Here is an 18,737-nt window from a genome sequence, read left to right as displayed (position 1 = left end):
TGCTTGATAATTCTTAAATATCTTAATAAAAACAAACATATAATGAATTAATTATTAAGTCATACTTAATACAGTACAAGAAAGAGATGTATGTGTGTATGTGTAATAATGTGATTCTTACATTTCACTACGTTCATATTAAATAATTATAATTTCTACAAATAATAAAGTTACGACAATTGTCGTTGCATCGAACAAATCAATGTAGATTTTTATCTTATAGAAATTTTTAAATGCTTAGATAATAAATATATATATATATATATATATAGTTTTAATATAAGATAGGAACAAATATAAAAAATTATAGATAAAATAAATTTTTTAAATTTATACTTTGTAAACATAAATTATAATTTCGAATTTATTTCTTCCGTAATTCTGATAGAATACGGTACATCGTATATAGTTGCACAATTACGAGAACGTCGGCCTTTTTTAATAATATCGTTAACTAATTTCCTTTTATATTGTATCCATCTAAACAAAAATGTCATAGTTTATTAATAATACGTTTCGTGTAATATAGATAAAACGATGTAGAAATAAGGATTAATCGTTACTTTCTACTGTTAATGAACTCTTTGAACAATTCCTTTCTGCTTAAAAACTTCGAATCCATAAATAATCTAACTCTGTGCCAAATATTAGCTTGATTATGTTCCATTAGCCAATATCGTGGAATAAGGAAACATCGTACAGGCGTTACCGATACGATTCTTCGATTATGCATTTTTTCACCTAATAAATCGAACGTTTTATTACTTTATAATTATGAAAATTTGATGATATTAGTAATGAGAAATAAATGTATTTGTCCAACCTATTCCAAAACAAGCACCCCTATAAAACATACACACTTGCATGAATATCGTGTGAACGTCTTTTGGATAACGTTGCAACGTAACCGATGGTTCTCTCATCAACATTTCCGTAACTTCCGTTATCTCGTGCCATTCATTCACCTTAGATTATTAACATTAATAATATTATTCGTATATTTTAATTAAATTCCATTCACTTACAACATCTACAAGCGTTGCTGTAACGATACTCGTACGTTCCAAATCAGCTTGTTTATTTGTTGATTTTTTGGATAACATAATCTGAGTATAGTCCATCGTCGTATCATTTATATTTGTTTCTAGTTTAGTCCATTTATCATTCTATGTAATTAGTACGTTAGTTAATTAAAGAGGAAATTTAAAACAGACGAATATTTAAAGATTAATAATTTTCTTTAAAATAAATAAAAAAATGGACTCTTGAAATGAATCCAAAATGTTTACCGTTTTATCATCGATCTTTGATCCTTTTTGTTTAATAATGTTATCAATGTCAATATTTTTCTCATTGGATTCTAATTCCGATAAAGAACTCATGACTTCAGAATCGAACAACTCGTATCGCATTTCATGGGCAGTTGGTTTCTCTTTAACGAGTATATGTTCTATCAAACGACATTCACCTTCCAATAAAAAATGTACATAATTGACCATGCCCTTTCCGTCGCCTAACAATACCTCGAAAAATGGATTAGAATAATTAATTCATGAGAAATACATAATAATTAGACGAATTCTTTATTCCAATACCTCGTTTGCTTGGAAATCTTTTAGCTTGCTCAAAATGCAACACTCTCGTATAGTTTCTTCGTCCCATGTTTCAAAATAATTAAAGCAGACCAAAGCATCTTGCAAAATGTTCCATTGATCCATCAAATAATCTCTTAATATTTCATTGAAATCGTCGAGATTAATGAGTAGCAAATCTACCGAGGCTAAAGAAAAAAAAAATTAAATTAATGTAATCAATTACAGATAATAAAATCATTATAATTAGTTTCATCATATTGATTGTTTACTTTTAGTGACTATGGTAGCTGTTCTTGGTATCATGTGTAACAATGCAATCTCTCCAAACATGTCTCCCGGATGCATGGAACCCATATCAATCTCCTTGGTATCGCCTATTGATTAAACAAAAAAAGATGACGACTTTTATTAAATTTAATAATAAAACTATTATTTCAAAAAATTAAATGAAAGAAAGTTATACCGGTAAGATCATCGATAACGACCCTCGTCAGGTTGACCTCCCCGTTTATGATTAAATAAAGATTTTCAGCCTTGTTACCTTGACGAACGATTACACGATCTCGTGGAAAATACTGATAAATGCATACATCCGCCAACGATTCTCTTTGTTCTTCCGGATAGTTTTTAAATGCTCGTAATTTTTTGAATAATTCGTAAATATGAGTTTTATCTGACGATGACCTCTCAATTGGATTTATCAATAGGATAGAACGATCCTTCGATTGACGAATATTTAAATAAAGAAAGAGAAAACATTGAAATTATATAAACTATTTTACATTATTGAATATGCTTATACGAGTATATCGTTTTATTAATATTTTGTGTTGCACTTTTTTTTACGAACCTCCAGGGTCAATGCCTTTTTCTCGACTTTTTTCTCTCGAGTCAATTTGAGAATAGCTGCAACGTCGTCGCTAACATCTTCGATTACAGGTTCCTGAGTTAACCATTCCATAAATTCCAAAACTAATCTCACAGCAGCACGAAATAAGTAACGGCCTTTCAACTTGTTAGTCTATGCGTTTAAATAAAAATTTTAGAAGTTTTCACGAGTCATCTTTCGTTAAAGAAAAATGGATTTTTTATTTTTTAATTTACCCTCAGACGGAATAACGATCTTCTTGTTAGAATCGCGCTGAACGATTTTCTTAAAGATGTTCTTCCAAAATCCATAGACATATTTTCGAAAGTCTTTTAAAATTCTGTTTTGAATATAGTTATAATATTGAAAATATCAATATAAACAGAGATATGTGAATTTACGTACTTATATCTTTCTAAATGAAAGTTTATTTTGTTAAATCAATAAATCGATTTAATCATGCTTTCTTCAGCGCCATTTAATAAACAGCGTCAATCACAGACGTTAAATATGATTTCAAAAGACAATTTAAAATGACAAAAAAATATTTTATTGCATAAATTTTGCATTATTTTTTTAGAAAATATTCAAATTAGAAATTTGAATACTCCGCTAAATGTATTAATATGTTTTGTCCAATAGGCGTTACAGTTTCGTTTATCTCTACGATGATTGGTTGAAATATTCGAGAAACCGTGGTACTAAAGAAAGGATTACACCCGGTTATGATTTCGTGTGCGAAAGTTACTCTATAAAGTGACTTTCAGTTTTTATATAAAGTGTTCATTCGTGAATTAAAAAATGGTAAGAATATAATATTACAAGTACTACGTATAAAGCATAAATTTATTTAATTGTTTTAAATAATTATTAATATTATAAATCTTTATAAATCTATTTTTTGAACATTGATTAATCTTGCTTAGGTTATGATCATGACAGTCAGATAATTATGACAGTCATCCTTTTGTTTTGCACGATCTTACTTATTGTTAATAATAATTACTAATATTATAAATGCTCATAAATTCATAAATTTATTTAATTATTAAAATTCATTTTTAATATTACAAATCCTTGCATAAATTTATTGAATGCAAATACATTGTGTTTAGGTTATGTCAATCATGATAGTCACTCTTTTGCTTTTGCTTTATTTACTATTAATAAATATTTTTTACATATAACATTAATAATATTTAAATTTTACAGAGTTTTGGATTACCATCGTTAAAACATAAGCCTGAAGTGGCTGATCAATTCAACCTTAATGAAGATATATATGGCATTCCAAATCCTATGATTTCTGGGTAATTATTAGTTTAATAAAATTCTTAGAAATTTAATTATTACAATTAATTGATGAAGAAATTATTATATCATCAATTTTGATTGTACAGATTGTCAGGAACTAGGCAAAAAATTGGTTATTCGCATCCTTTAGAAGCTTCAGTATTAAATGTAAATATAAATGTTTTGTTACTGTATATAATTCATTATATATATGGGGTGTTTTTCTGTAATATATGGGACTCGCTTCAGGAGTGAACATTTATCTTCATAGAAAGTGCTTGAAATGACCATCCTCAATTTGTATCCAAGCTTGTTATATCATCGAATTTCGCAGTCTTCCAAAACTTTCAGGTACCCATTAAATCGGTTGATAACTTTCTTGTATGCGTGCTTAAAATTCTTCAATACTTTCAATTCTTAAAAGTCATTCCTGAAGTGGATTCAACATATTGTGAAACATTTTGTGTATAATAATGTGTGAAATAGTAAGATATAAATAATGCGCAGATTGTAGAACTTGATTGATTTTAGTATAAGAAAAATGAAGAACGCATGAACATGGTCTTACTACGTAATTCTCAAGGATTGCATGCACCGTTGCGTCTTGCAATGGAATTAAAAGCGACTGAAAAAATTGGAAGACTTCCCTTTTTACCGTCGTCAAATATCATGAGGGATGTTATTCTTGGTAGAGATGAAGAAATTGGGTAATTTATTGAATCTGTCTCAATTTAATATTTAAATAAGCAATAATTACAATTAAAAATTAAATGTTTTTAACTAGTTTTGAGGATATATTGAATACATCTGAGTTCAGAGAACAAATGGGACAACCTCATGCTGTAATAGAGAAAAGTCTTGGTATTCTTTAAGAAGGAGGTACGATTATCATTAATAGAATGTATTATTTTTTTTTATAAAAAAAGGAATATTTGTGATGCAAATTTAAAAACTAGATATTGTGACCTGTATCATTAATTAAATAACAATTAACTTAAATTAATTAACCAAGATATTGAAACAAATGTATTTTTTTTTTACTTATTGTTATTACTCTATCTTTTATGGATTTGATGAACATTTTTACGACACCTCAACGCAGCTCACTTTTTCACAGAGGCCATAGTTTTATTTTACTTTTATTCAATAAAAGTTAAATTAATAAATGTATTGATATATTTCAGATTTTCCTTACATCTCTATTTTTCTTATTACAGAGATACATCATTCAAAGCAGTCTACAGTAACTTATTAATGATGCAAATAATGTGAACATTACATTTCCTTGATATTTGAAAATCTTTCAATCATTAAATTTTTATTAGATTAATTATGCAGAATGTATGAAAAGAAAGTTCAAAAGTTTATCGAAGAAGTTAAGATAACTTTATCAATGAGATAGAATGCATTAATGCTTTTTATTGACAAACGTGTTAGATTAGTTGACTCATTAAACATCATAATCTGTATAAATCAACAAGTCACGTTAATTACATTTGATACAGTCTAACCAATGTCATAAATTCCTACTTTAAATTGATACAACTTTGGTTGTATAATTCTTATTTTAAAACAAAGAAAAAAAAAGTCTTTGTTTCACGATTGTATGCTAATTTCGTATACTCATAAATTATTTTAGTCGATATTCATTACTTATGCTATTTTTATATTTCACATTTTCCATTATATTTTAATTCTGAGATACGACTATCGTTTAACTTTATACTTTATCAAATAAAATTGAAAAATAAAATTCAGAGCAAATTTCATTATCTCAAAGGACTATTTACAAGGCGATTAAAAAAATTGCATTAATTTTTAAAAGCAAAAACCCGTAAGAAAGTCTTGACAATTGAAATGCGACGTAATAAAATTTAAAGAGAAATTCTTCCGTGTGTAAAATCGTGAGATTTCGACATTTGGCAGCACTGATCCGTCAGTATAAAAATACAAAAATTGTCTTCCCGGCGTTCACGAGTGCATTACTATTTGGAACTGCATGTGTGTAGGATCGTTGTTCATTGTAGGAGTATTAAACCGGCACGATGTGCGATATAAAAGTATTGGATGGTGGTTTCTCGACACAATTAGCGTTGCACGTGGGTGATAGAATCGACGGTGATCCATTATGGACAGCACGTTTTTTAGCTACAAATCCAGAAGCTGTTTATAAGACGCATTTGGATTTTTTAAGAGTCGGTTCTGATATAATAGAAACTAATACTTATCAGGCATCAATAGATGGATTCATGAAATATTTGGGACTTACTAAAGATGACAGCAATAAATTAATTTACAAAGCTGTTGAGTGTGCTAAAAGAGCTGTGGAAACTTACCTTGAAGAAGTGAAAGATAATCCTAATGTTCCTAATCTTAAACCATTAATAGCTGGATCCTGTGGTCCATATGGTGCTGCATTACATGATGGTTCAGAATACACCGGTCATTATTGTTCTAATGTATCTTCAGAAATTCTAAAAAATTGGCACAGGCCACGTATCTTAAGTTTGATAGATGCTGGCATTGATTTATTGGCATTTGAAACTATACCGTGTAAAGAAGAAGCTGAAGTATTAATTGAATTAATGAAAGAATTTCCTAACACTAAGGCATGGATGTGCTTTTCTTGTCAAGATGGGAAAAGTTTAGTGGATGGTTCGGATTTTCAAAAATTAGTTGTACAATGTTATAAAAAAGCTCAGCCTGGTCAAATAATTGGTTTTGGCGTTAATTGTATTGCTCCGCAGTATGTCACTTCTTTATTGAAAGGTATCAATAAAGAAAATTCTACTGATTTTATACCATTGGTAGTATATCCTAATAGCGGAGAAAAATATACTGTAGCAGAAGGATGGAAGAAAGATAAGGAGTGCTATCCTTCGCATCAATTTGTTCATGAATGGTTGAATTATGGAGTAAAGTACATTGGTGGCTGTTGTAGAACGCATGCAACAGATATACAAAAAATACGCTTAGAAGTGGACACATGGATAAAAACACAAAATTTTACTACTTCGTCTTCATAAACTTCTCTTAGAATTAGATTTCTTTTTTTCTCTTGCATTTTTTAAATAAGTTAGCAATAATAAGAGAATATATATTACAAGCAGGAAATTTAAAAAAGACAAATTTGATAAATATCTATAAAAAAAAAAAATAAATAAATAGGTCTCGGTTATTATTATGTGCCTTTAAGATTGCGATTTAACATTAATCTGATAACTATACAAATGCATATATATTTGTTAATTTTTTAAAGTATATATTGATTATTCTATATACTACAAAATTTTTAATATGACTTTATAAATATTTTTATGAATATACAAAACATTTATATATTAATATACCAAAGAATATATTTAAACAATATATTATTATACAAATGCATAAATATCTGTTATTAATTTAGAAGTAAAGAAGAATTAAAAATGAAATTATATAATTATTCAAAACATTTTTATTAAATACTGTTATTTTTCTGTATCATATTTTTTTTCCTTAGTTATTTAATAGAACCTTTCTTTTATTTAATGATCGGTTCATTTATATATTTATCGTCCGCACATTTGTCAATGTATACTAATTCATTTCCAAGAGGGTATATTTTATCTTTAATTTTAACTTCTGCAGATTCTTTTTCTGCATTAATTATAAATAAAGCGTCATCTGGAAGTAATGTTTTTCCTGCTAAAATATTGTCAAGATTTGGTTTCAAACGTGGGCCCATGATTGGATCATTATATCGATATAATTGAACTGAAAAAAAAAGTTATTAACAAAATAAATACATTATTTCTATTTATAATTTTGATTAATATTACATACCTTCGATTAATTTTACAGATCTTAATTTATTCTCGTGTACAATACGTTCTATTAAAGTAGAAACTGTGTCGTTTTCATAAATTTTGAAATGCATACTAAATGCACCAATGTATTTTTGTGGATTTATAAGACACATCTGAACTGAAGGTTTTAAAGAAAAATTTATATAAGGAAAACCAGGACAGCATTCTTCTTTTGTTTTTTCAGGAGCTTCGTCGGTATACTTTATAATAATTTCATGTAGCTAAAATAAATAAAATGAACTACATAAATGCAATGGATAAAAATAGTATATAAAAATTATAAAATTATCAATATATATGGCAGCGTTAAATTGTATAATCAAATTAAATCGTTAAAAACTTTAATTTTTATCCGATATAATTAGGCGTTTTTGAAAAAACATATAGAAAGTATTTTATTATACATTAAAACTCATAGTTAAAGTACGAGATTGAAATTTAATCTGTCTTTAATATTTGCTTTTCTTTCTACAAATAATGCTCATAATTATCTGTTCTTATTCTATTTTTAATTATCTTATCCTGTACTTTTCTTTTAATCGCGGTGTTCTATTGTATCTAATCTACGGAACAAATATCAATTTCATTCCTTAAGTATTTGTAAATTTAAATATTACTTAGTTGAAGTATGTAATTGTCTTTTTTTTTTATATTTAAACAGGTCAGTATAGTTATTCCAAAATTTAAATAATCATTTCACGAATTAAAGAATTTCACAAAATAACGCTGACAAATACATAATTTAAAAAAATTACCTCTAAAGTATTTTGAAGATACTTCTTATTTTGTTCAAGAATATCATACTCATTGAAATCAAATGTTAGATTGAAAGCGCTTATACCAGTAGAGTCTAATTTTTCCCTCGAAACTTGTACAAATGGCATTACTCTTTTCATATACTTTTTCAACTCAGCTATGCTTCCCAATTCTGTAGCGATTGCTTTATTTTCTGGCAGTTTGTTTCCATTTTTCTATACAAATATTAAATAAGTTAATGAAGTTTTTATTAATATATAATGAATAATTAAATTTCAATTACTTACTATATACATTTCCTTCATAGTTTTGAGTACAATACTTTGCCAAGGAGGATAAGTTTTGGCAACCCAAATAATTCCTTTATTAGGTTTCTCTGGAGATACGGCATTTGCACTTTTTGAAACTTTCTTTGGCGTTAGATAATTCTTTAAAAGAATTCTAAATGAATGGGCAGCATCCATTAAATACTGTGAAGATTTGATGAGTACTAAATCGACAGTACCAGCTATTGGCCATCGACTGTGTAGTATACTATCTTTCTAATGTAGAACAGAATATTTTTTGGTTTATATTTAAATAAAATAAAATATAAAAAAATATATATAATCTATATTTATATACATACGCGTATAATTTGGATAATACTTACTTTACCAATAATATTCCATACATATTCCGATACATGAGGACATATTGGAGATAACATAATAATTTGCAATTCTATGTACTTAATAATAAGATTCCAGTTAATACCATCTAATATGCTTAATTGTAAGTATTTATCTCTAGCAGCTTGTAGTTCAAAAAAGCCAGTTCTTAATGCATCTTTATAAAGCATTTTTGAATAATTCTCATTAGTTTCTTGTATTTTTAGATTCATTTCACTATTAAAAAACAGCTATGTTATATTGTATCTATAAGAACATATTAATCGGCAATTAGGATATACCTTTCCAAGACTCTATCATTGAATGTATTTGGTTGATCATGTCTGTATTGATTTTTTGGCATATTCATTACTTCCTTGACCCATTCAATGAATGTGTACAATCTGAGAATTCCTGCATCAGCAGTACTCTCTACAAAATTAGCATCTTCCACTGAATCTCCAGAATCAGCCAAACATAATCTCATCCCATCTGCTGAATATTTTTCAACAGCTTCTGCAAGTGTTAAAAAATTCCCTTCGGATTTTGACATCTAAAAAATATAATCATTTAATCACTGTTGATTTATATATTCAAGAAAAATAAATTTTGTTTAGTTAAAAAAAAATATATATATATATATACCTTAGATGAATTTAATAGTAAATGACCGTTTGCTCGTATTCCTTGAGGCCATAATTCTGGTTGCTTAGGCCATATTGCAGTGTGATTATAAAGAAAGAATGTAAGATGATTTTGTATTAAATCTTTTCCTGAAACTCTTAGATCGACTGGATACCAGTAATGAAATTCTCTTCGCATTCGATCTAATGCTTCTTTTTTAATACTTGTTTTAGGTAATTTTGCATCATTGAAAAAAATATAATCCCAGACTTCTGATGTCATTTCACTAGCCCTGAATATAATTATTCAAGTAAAACAAAGTATATAATTTAATGTCGATATAAATAAATGTAAACTAAAATGTTATACTTTATCCCTAGAACATTTGGCTTGTCTCCCTTGAATGTTTCTCCTTGGATTAAATGAGCTATTGTATAATACGCCATATAAATAGTTGAATCGGAAAGAGATTCAATCAACCAATTTTCGTCCCATGGTAATTTTGTTCCTATAATTTTAAATATAAAATTAAGATTTATCTTAATAATAATATATAATTATGAATTCCAATTTTTATTTACCAAGACCATAAGTCCTAGAACATGCATACTCATGAAGCCAATCAAGACAAGCTATAAAATTTTTTCTAACTTCGTCATGAAAGGCATTTAGATTGTTTAAGGCTTTCATTGTTTCCTTTTTCCAATTTTCTTCGCCATAATCTAAATACCATTGATCGCACAAAGCGACTACGCATTCATCATTCGATCTTGAAATAATTGTTTTTTCAGGTTCATAATAAATAACAGCACTACCATCACGGACTAATGCTTGTTGAATTTGTTTTTTAATATCCTGAACCTTTTTGCCCTTATGTTCACCAACTAACAATATACCATCATAAAATCCTTTAAGATATACCATCTCCTTGGCTTCCATCAATTTAACTTTATCATTTTGAGACTGTATTTTTAATTTATCATACAGTGTTACTGCAGCTAAGTTTCCAAATTCTGGGATTTCAAGGATAGGTATCTATAGTGGAATTATAAATGTAAATATTTATTTTTTATCCTTATTTAGATTAACCAAGAATGTTCAACTTACAGGTTCATAAGGCAGCACCATTTCATCCTTGATTCCATATTTTTCTCTAAATGGTTGTTTCTTCTTTAAATCTACTAAAGCAGCATAGTCATCCGGAGAATCGCTAGGCACTGAAGTTACTATTCCTGTTCCTTTATCTTCTTTAATTGTTAACATGGGTAATGTGTAAACTATTTTATGAGATGTAAGAGGTGCTTCTACTCCTACTCCTAAGATTTCCTATTAATATATAGATAATATTAATATAAATAAACAATATATTAGAATATATTTTTAAAGTGATATTTATAGAACTTACTTCTCCAGTTAGTTTTAAAAGAACTTCTATTTTTTCTTCTACTTCGAAAAAGCCTTGATAAGCCATATTTCGGGCTGCTCTTTCAGTCGATATGAATACTTCACCATTCTTTAAACTATACGCAATGTAATTTATATCTGGATGTGCCCAGCAATTAGTTTGACCGTACATAGTTTCAGGTCTCAAAGTTGCTGCGACGAGGAAAACTGGTTTTCCAGAAAGTGATCTGCAATATAAGATGTTAACAATAAGTTTCGGTTTATTATTAAGAAGAACAAATTATAATGCAAACGTTATTTACTCGAGAGATTTAGGATAAGGCTCTTGTATTTTTAATTTGATTAATGTATATTCTTGTGGTCCAACACCTTCACCAGAAGATCTATCGTGATCCATACACGGTTGGCCATCTTTTGGAGAATAAATCGTATATCTTTTTCCATATTTAACTTTATTTCTATGTTTCAGGTGTTCAAATTGCCATTTTACAAATGAGTCGAAAAAGGGATTAGCATCAGTTGTAATAAACATGCGACGCCAATCAACCTACAAATTTAATAACGATAATTACAGTTAAAGCATATCTTCTATATTAGAAATATTGTTTTTTAACATACATGTAATCCAATTGATTTTAAATCTTCTACGGCACGAGGCGGGAAATAATCAAGCCAATATGCAGCATCTGCAAATTTTTTAATTTCTTCGTCATCTATTCCAAGAGTTTGCATAATTTGCCATTGGTATTTAGCGGTTCCAGCCTTGGCGACTGCTTTACTCTACAAATATTATAAGGATTTAATATTATTCTTAATTTATATGATATGTTGCATAGTTGATAAAAATTTCTTACTTTTTTCCCTTTACTTTTATCCTTTATTATTATGTCATCTACTTTTTCTTCAATTACAATATTTTCTTCAGGAAATTGTGGTGGTAAGCCGTATAGTTCTATTTCTCTTTTTAATTTATCGGCACAAGCTTTAATTGGCATACCGGTGCAATGGAAACCAAATGGAAATAGAACTTTTTTTCCTAACAAACGGTTATAACGTACTGCGAACTAAAAGATATGAAAATATCATATTGTAGTATATATAAGGATATTTTTTAAATTATACAATTATTATTAACAAGATCTTACTTCACATTTTGACAAAGAAAATACATGTCCTAAATGAAGTCGTCCATTCATATAAGGAAATGGAAAAGTTGCCAAAAATTTATCATTTGGCGTATTTTTAGGTTCTAATGGTGCATCTTCTTCATAAACTTTTGCATTATACCATTTTTCTTGTACTTCTCTTTCAATTTTTTGAAGATATTCAACTTTAAAGGTACCTTTCCTTTCTGCCATTTGCTATAGAAAATTATAAACATAAAAATATTTTATAGAAATTATAAATGAATTATCGATTTTTCTTAGATACATATAATAATATAGATTAAAGATAATTTAAAAGTAACGCGAATGAACAATTACTTTTCACAGTAGACTTTGCTGTCAATCATATTTTTTTAATTTTATTCTACTTGGCAATTTTTATTTCGAATATATATGATTCAATTTAAAAATATATATATGCATATATTATAATAAAACTACATAAATTATAATTTAATTATATATATAAATGTGTTACATCTGTTAGCTTTGCCGGCATTGAGGTTAATTCGTATTCTTATCTATATTATAAGCGTATATGCAAAAATTAAATTAATATAATACCTTAACAGTAGGCGTGACTACCATTTTGATAGTAAATCTTAAAATAATATTTATATTGTTAATTAAATATTCGATTACTCAGCTGACTTGCATCTGGCACGTGTATGCAACTGTTATAATCAGCAACGACCAATCACTTTCGTCATACATTAATTTGCATTAGTGTCATATTATATTTCATCATGTACTTTCAAAATCATTAAAACTTTAGTTTAATGTTACGCTAACGATGAAATTAATTCATATAATATAACATTTGGAGTCAATTATATAATTATTTAAATCTTTTTTTTTTTTCTAAAATAATGATAGGGGAAAAAAATGTAGATAAAATAAAGCAATACTTATTATTTTATTATCATAAATTAGCATAAAAAATGATCTTATGCATTTTACGAAAAATACAAATACGTTTTTCTTTATTATTTTTAAATATTATTACATACGTTCAAGCGGTTTAATACCGAGTATAGAAAAGCATTGTTCCATCATAATAGCGGTAACTTCTGTTAATAATAAACGTCCCATATTAACTTTAATTATTTCACCAGCTTGATTCTTTTCAAGGCAATAACAATTATCATAAAATTCGCTGAACGCGCATGAAATTTCATAGCAATATTCGCAGAGTTGATGCAAATGTAAATCTTTAGTTATTTTAATTAATATATCAGGAAACTTTAACAGAACTTTAGCTAATTTCCATTCCTTTTCGTGTTCTAAAGATATCGGAACCTCTTCCACAGCTTTCTTTAACTGTTCTCGAGTAATATTAGCATTTCTAGCAATTGAACGAATTCTAGTTAGCGCATAAAGTAAATATACTGCGGTATTTCCCTTGTCATCTAACATTTTGTCAAATGAAAATACATATTCGTGATTTCTATTATGAGATAAATCAGCATATTTAATACAACTATAAGCAATTGATTCTTGAGCTGCTTTAAGTTCATCTTCTGTAAGTTCCTTGTCACGTCCCTTTTCTTTAAGTTTTTGTAGCGATCTGCTTACACCTTTTAGAAAAAAGTAAATGAATATATTTGAACATATTTATAAGAAATCTTTGAAAGCAGATTATTAAGTTCATATAATAGGACGTCATTATAAATTACCTTCATCTAATAATTCTGATAATTTGATGGTATCTCCAGATCGTGTTTTAAATTTCTTTTTGTCCTCTCCAAGAACTACACCAAATCCAACATGATCCACTCTAACATTTGATGGAAGAATACCTACTCTCTTCGCACATTTAAATAATGTTTGAAAATGTACAGATTGGCCTGAATCTGTTACGTATATTAACTGAAAATAATATATAATTTATATGTTTTTATACTGTATGCAAAGGATATACTAGTTATAATTCAATTTAAATTAAAGTTGATTATTGGTATTGATTATAATCTTAAATATACCCAATTAGCTTTTTCATCGTGAATGCGTTGTTTGATACAAGCCATGTCTGATGTATCATAAGTAAAACCACCATCTGATTTTATAATTGTGAAAGGTATACCGCTACGATCTTCTCCCCATAATATTTTACGACCTTCGTCTTCCTCTAAAAAATTTTGTGCTTCCAATTCTTTCACTAATTCTTCCATTTTCTTTTGATAAAATGATTCTCCCCTTTCTATGATCTTAATATCAAGTCGATCATACAAATTTGCAAATTCTACGATAAATACAATTATATGTAATAATCATTATCAAATTTATACTTTATTATATAATTTAATTGTTACCTTTTCTAGATACATCGCAAATTAATTGCCAAGCTTTGATTATTGCAGGATCAAAGGACTGCAGTTTAACAACACAATTGTATGCACGTTTTTTAAATTCTTCGTCCGAATCAAACCTTTTTTTTGATTCTTTGTAGAAATTCTAAAATAATACAAATAGGAATCATAAATATTATTATAAAGAAAGTAATAAATTAATCATACAAAAATGAAATACCTGAAGGTCAGCAATTGGTGGAGATACAGTTAAATAATCCGGAAATGTGTCCTGTAGATGAGCTATCAACATTCCAAACTGTGTTCCCCAATCACCAACATGATTTATTCTTAAAACATCATGACCAAGATACTCTAATAATCTACAAATACTTTCACCGATAATTGTAGATCTCAAATGACCAACATGCATTTCTTTAGCAATATTAGGACTTGAAAAATCTACAAGTACTCTTTTCTTATCCACATACGGAGGAAATACTGATCGTGCTTTTATAAATGTCTTCAACACTTGTTGTCCAAATTCACGTTTTAAAAATACGTTTATATAACCTGGACCAGCAATTTCTAATTTTTTAATAAGCGGAGATGGCTCTACTTTTGCTAAAATATTACCAGCAACGGCTCTTGGATTTGTTTTAATATCTGAAATGTTTAAAATTTGATAATACGATAATATTTAAAAATATTTCTATTGATTTCAAATACGTACCACCAGTATTTAATAATTTAAAAATCTGCATAGAACTACTAAATTCATAATCTCCAAATTTAGCATTGTTCACTACTCCAACAGTTATTGGTGGATTTACTAAATTAGGATAAGCGGCAGCAATAGCATCTTGAAATAAATTAAATAAAGTTTCAGATATACTAATAACATTACTAACAGATGTGTCAGTTGTACCAGACATTACTTCAGTTTGTGATTTAGATTTTCTTGCTTCAACAGCCTAAAAATATATAAAGAAAAATTCATTAGATAATTATAATATAAAAAACAAAATAAAATTTATAAAATAATAAAATATAAATATACCCTTTTAAGTATGTTAATTCTATATTTTAATTTAAGATTTTCTTGTTGCAAACTCGCATAATCTTCTTTCGAAATATCGCATTTTTCAGCATTCTCATTTGTTATACTTTCACGCAAATGTTCGATTTCCTTTTTCAAAATTTCTATTTGTTGTTCCTAGAAAAAAAAAAGGAAGATGTGTGTATGAAAAAATAAAGTTAACCTCAAATCTTTTCCAGATTATTCCAGACAAATCAAATTTTATATTTGACAAATAAATGGATGAAAAAAATTACCGCTTCGGTTGCTCTTTTATTAAAAGCATCTATATCAAAGATCGACATTATATTAATAATTTAGATCTTAATAATTTATAAATCGACTATACCACGTGGATAACTTAGAATACGTAGCTATGACGTATTAAAAATCGAAGATTCTTTCATTCATCTTTAAATTTATATACTCGATTGAAAATTAAGTAAAAACGATGGAAATAATGTTTAAATTTGTTCAAATTTTGTACACAATTTTGCTACTCTAAACTATAAAATTCAAAAGTAAAAACTTAATAAACTATGTAAATTATTATAATTTATGCGATATAATATATTGTTACAAATGTGAAATATTTATTCATTTATATTTATAATTTTATTTAATTAAAGCAACATTTTTATTTATATTAATTATGTCAAACTGTATGCAGGGGTTATGGAATTATTTTTATTACATGCACAGTTAATACAAATTGTTTATCCTCGTATAGGTTTATCAAAATCGAACAGAAATATTAATAAATACAAATGTTTTTATTTGAAGTTACAACTATTAAATATTTTTTAAATTTTACGTTACAAAGTATAAATAATTTTTTGAGATTTTGTTTTTATATTTATAGCGTCGATATAATAATTTATTTTTTAAATCAATATGAGTTTTTAAATATGGCGGCATAGAGGGCGATAACGTTTGCACTATCGGTAATGTTGAGGAAACGAATGCGTTAGAAAATTCAATTTGAAAAATCTTTTTTGACTAGTTAAACGTGTATTTTTGTACCGTAGGAACGCTGGCAAGGAACCTTAACAGCAGAAACAAATGAATAAGTGTTCTTAATTCCACATTAATTGTACATTTAAAATCTATAATTGCACACTTTATCAATTAATTATTTAATTAGTTATTAATAATTGAAAATACAAAAACGTTTTTTCCTATTTCTAAGCAAAGCAATAAAGTGTGCAATTATAGATTTTAAATGTACAATTAATGTGGAATTAAGAGCACTTATTCATTTGTTTCTGCTGTTAAGGTTCCTTGACAGCGTTCCTACGGTTATTTTTGTCTATTGCATCTTGCACTTGCACCAGGTGTTCGTTTGCATCGTTGTACCGACCATTGACAATAAGAAATTTCTGAATTTATTGACTTCATTAATAGTAGAATTCTGTTCTTACTACTGTTGATAGTAGTAGATTCTTGCATCTACCGACTTGTCGGTATTAGTAGATCTCTGCATTAGAAGGATTCCCTCAGCTGAGATACTCTGAATATACAAATATATGGTAACGATGATCGAGGTTATTTGAATTTATCGAATACTTAAAAATTAATGGCTTAATAAATGTCGATTTTTGGTTATGATGAGACATCAAGATATTATAAATGACAATGATACCGAGACTGATACTGCCGAGGAAGAAGAGATCACAGAAACCGAGGAATCTTCATCAACAGGAAAAGTTACTCCACAACAATTAACATTATCCTTTTCAAAATTGTTCTATAAAAGACTTCCGAAAAAGTGTGTTAAGTTTTCTTTTTTGAGTCTAAACAGTGTTACCTTCGTAAGTTTTGATATAATAATAGTCCCTCTAAAGAGAAAAGAAAATATAATTAAAAATATTAATATGAATTTCTTGTTCGAAGCTTGCTGGTTTAAGTGCTGTGATCATTTCAATTTGGATGCTTGCCGATAGTAAAATGATGTCAAGATTGATAGGACAACGTATATACATAACGACGTTACTCATGATAGGAATATTCGCATCTATTTTAGCAGTTATCGGTATATCTGGTTTTTTCAAAAGAAAATCCAATTTTTTGATGATCGTAAGTTGATCTCGATGAACTAAATTAAATGATAAAAATCAATTCAATCTTAAAGAAATATTCATAGATAAATGTAATCCCTGTATTGCAGTATATAATATTCCACGCACTATTTCTTTTTTCAATTTTCATCTGCTCTGTTTTGAGTTTCTCTTTATTCGATAAACTTACGAGAAGTATTCACGAGGATATGTCTAACTCGATCGAAAATTATCGTTATTTGGATTGGGTTACAGAAGCTTGGGATAATACGCACAGATACGTAAGTATTCTGACATTATTTCAATATTAAAATAAATAATAATAATAATAATGAAGAAATAATTGATCTAATCAGTTAAAATGTTGCGGTATTCGATCGCACGAAGATTGGATAAAGCATGGTATGCTTATACCACAGAGTTGTTGTTCGACTACCGTCGACAAGGTATGATTTATCCCAAACAAAATATATATTTATATTAATATTAATATTAACGAATAACGTCGAACGCGACGTGTCGTTAAATTTTATTTAAATTCATAGAAAAAAAAGAAAAACGTCGATAACTTTTTTTAGTGTTTAAACATGTCCGCCGAAGTAGTGTACGAGTCTGGCTGTTTAAATGGCGCCGTTGATTTCCTCAAATCTTCGATTCATACGGTTTCTATGTCGGCCCTTTTCGTGTCATTAGCTCTAGTACGTAATACGTTATTTAGGATAAGAATAATAATTGTTTATTCGATGCATTTTCTTTTTAAAAAAAATCTTCTCATTTTTAGTTCGCAAATTTGTTCTTTGCTCTTGCTGTACGAAAAAGATTCAAGATGTACCCATTGAACTAGTAACGAGTCGTATTTACTTACATATCACATATGACCTGAATAAAGTGAATACGAAAATCTGTGATCAGAAGTGAATGACAAGTCGGCGATGAAACGTTTTTTTCCCCTTTTTATTATCATATATAGATCATATATTTTCTGAAAACACTTAATATATTGTACTTAAGAGATAGTAATATTGTGTGTGTAAGTTATTGGACATGCTGGTAGGGTCATGACATTCCTTCCTGCCTCTGGGCAGTATATATATATATATATATATA

General features: G+C 27.8%; 6 protein-coding genes across 6 annotated transcripts; 3 read left to right on the top strand and 3 right to left on the bottom strand.

The window, feature by feature from the left end:
- Positions 1 to 135: 135 nt before the first annotated feature.
- Positions 136 to 2,780, bottom strand: LOC106788722. The gene is made up of 10 exons (XM_014752215.1): positions 2,700 to 2,780; positions 2,446 to 2,616; positions 2,059 to 2,314; positions 1,865 to 1,969; positions 1,596 to 1,780; positions 1,290 to 1,523; positions 1,026 to 1,166; positions 824 to 965; positions 564 to 741; positions 136 to 480 (listed from the first exon to the last, which is right to left on the bottom strand). Exons 1-10 carry the CDS (start codon positions 2,778 to 2,780, stop codon positions 351 to 353), a joined length of 1,623 nt encoding a protein of 540 aa, XP_014607701.1. The 3' UTR covers positions 136 to 350.
- A 380-nt stretch (positions 2,781 to 3,160) lies between these two features.
- On the top strand, positions 3,161 to 5,262 carry LOC106789456 (proteasome maturation protein). Its single transcript, XM_014753658.1, has 6 exons — positions 3,161 to 3,267; positions 3,676 to 3,773; positions 3,864 to 3,924; positions 4,288 to 4,463; positions 4,541 to 4,635; positions 4,974 to 5,262. Exons 1-5 carry the CDS (start codon positions 3,265 to 3,267, stop codon positions 4,626 to 4,628), a joined length of 426 nt encoding a protein of 141 aa, XP_014609144.1. The 5' UTR covers positions 3,161 to 3,264; the 3' UTR covers positions 4,629 to 4,635; positions 4,974 to 5,262.
- A 302-nt stretch (positions 5,263 to 5,564) lies between these two features.
- On the top strand, positions 5,565 to 7,038 carry LOC106789448 (homocysteine S-methyltransferase-like). The gene has a single exon (XM_014753646.1). It carries the CDS (start codon positions 5,802 to 5,804, stop codon positions 6,780 to 6,782), a length of 981 nt encoding a protein of 326 aa, XP_014609132.1. The 5' UTR covers positions 5,565 to 5,801; the 3' UTR covers positions 6,783 to 7,038.
- Positions 7,039 to 7,226: 188 nt separating this feature from the next.
- Positions 7,227 to 12,921, bottom strand: LOC106789432 (leucine--tRNA ligase, cytoplasmic). The gene is made up of 16 exons (XM_014753622.1): positions 12,772 to 12,921; positions 12,187 to 12,402; positions 11,896 to 12,105; positions 11,660 to 11,821; positions 11,344 to 11,588; positions 11,043 to 11,268; positions 10,745 to 10,963; positions 10,219 to 10,672; positions 10,007 to 10,145; positions 9,659 to 9,929; positions 9,316 to 9,566; positions 9,016 to 9,250; positions 8,651 to 8,905; positions 8,363 to 8,578; positions 7,585 to 7,828; positions 7,227 to 7,515 (listed from the first exon to the last, which is right to left on the bottom strand). The coding sequence occupies exons 1-16, from the start codon at positions 12,793 to 12,795 to the stop codon at positions 7,283 to 7,285; spliced, it is 3,600 nt and encodes a 1,199-aa protein (XP_014609108.1). The 5' UTR covers positions 12,796 to 12,921; the 3' UTR covers positions 7,227 to 7,282.
- Positions 12,922 to 13,110: 189 nt separating this feature from the next.
- LOC106789439 (arginine--tRNA ligase, cytoplasmic) lies at positions 13,111 to 15,967 on the bottom strand. Its single transcript, XM_014753635.1, has 8 exons — positions 15,831 to 15,967; positions 15,556 to 15,711; positions 15,229 to 15,469; positions 14,737 to 15,161; positions 14,520 to 14,661; positions 14,190 to 14,449; positions 13,884 to 14,076; positions 13,111 to 13,784 (listed from the first exon to the last, which is right to left on the bottom strand). Exons 1-8 carry the CDS (start codon positions 15,876 to 15,878, stop codon positions 13,210 to 13,212), a joined length of 2,040 nt encoding a protein of 679 aa, XP_014609121.1. The 5' UTR covers positions 15,879 to 15,967; the 3' UTR covers positions 13,111 to 13,209.
- Positions 15,968 to 16,741: 774 nt separating this feature from the next.
- LOC106789734 (CD151 antigen-like) lies at positions 16,742 to 18,729 on the top strand. The gene is made up of 5 exons (XM_014754202.1): positions 16,742 to 17,384; positions 17,467 to 17,649; positions 17,741 to 17,911; positions 17,987 to 18,076; positions 18,209 to 18,729. The coding sequence occupies exons 1-5, from the start codon at positions 17,178 to 17,180 to the stop codon at positions 18,467 to 18,469; spliced, it is 912 nt and encodes a 303-aa protein (XP_014609688.1). The 5' UTR covers positions 16,742 to 17,177; the 3' UTR covers positions 18,470 to 18,729.
- The last annotated feature ends 8 nt before the right edge of the window (positions 18,730 to 18,737 follow it).

The sequence above is a fragment of the Polistes canadensis genome, unplaced genomic scaffold, assembly GCF_001313835.1.
Source record: "Polistes canadensis isolate GaletaPanama2010 unplaced genomic scaffold, ASM131383v1 scaffold_6, whole genome shotgun sequence".
In the NCBI taxonomy this organism is placed as follows: Eukaryota; Metazoa; Arthropoda; class Insecta; order Hymenoptera; family Vespidae; genus Polistes; species Polistes canadensis.
This window is presented reverse-complemented; position numbering and strand designations above follow the sequence as displayed.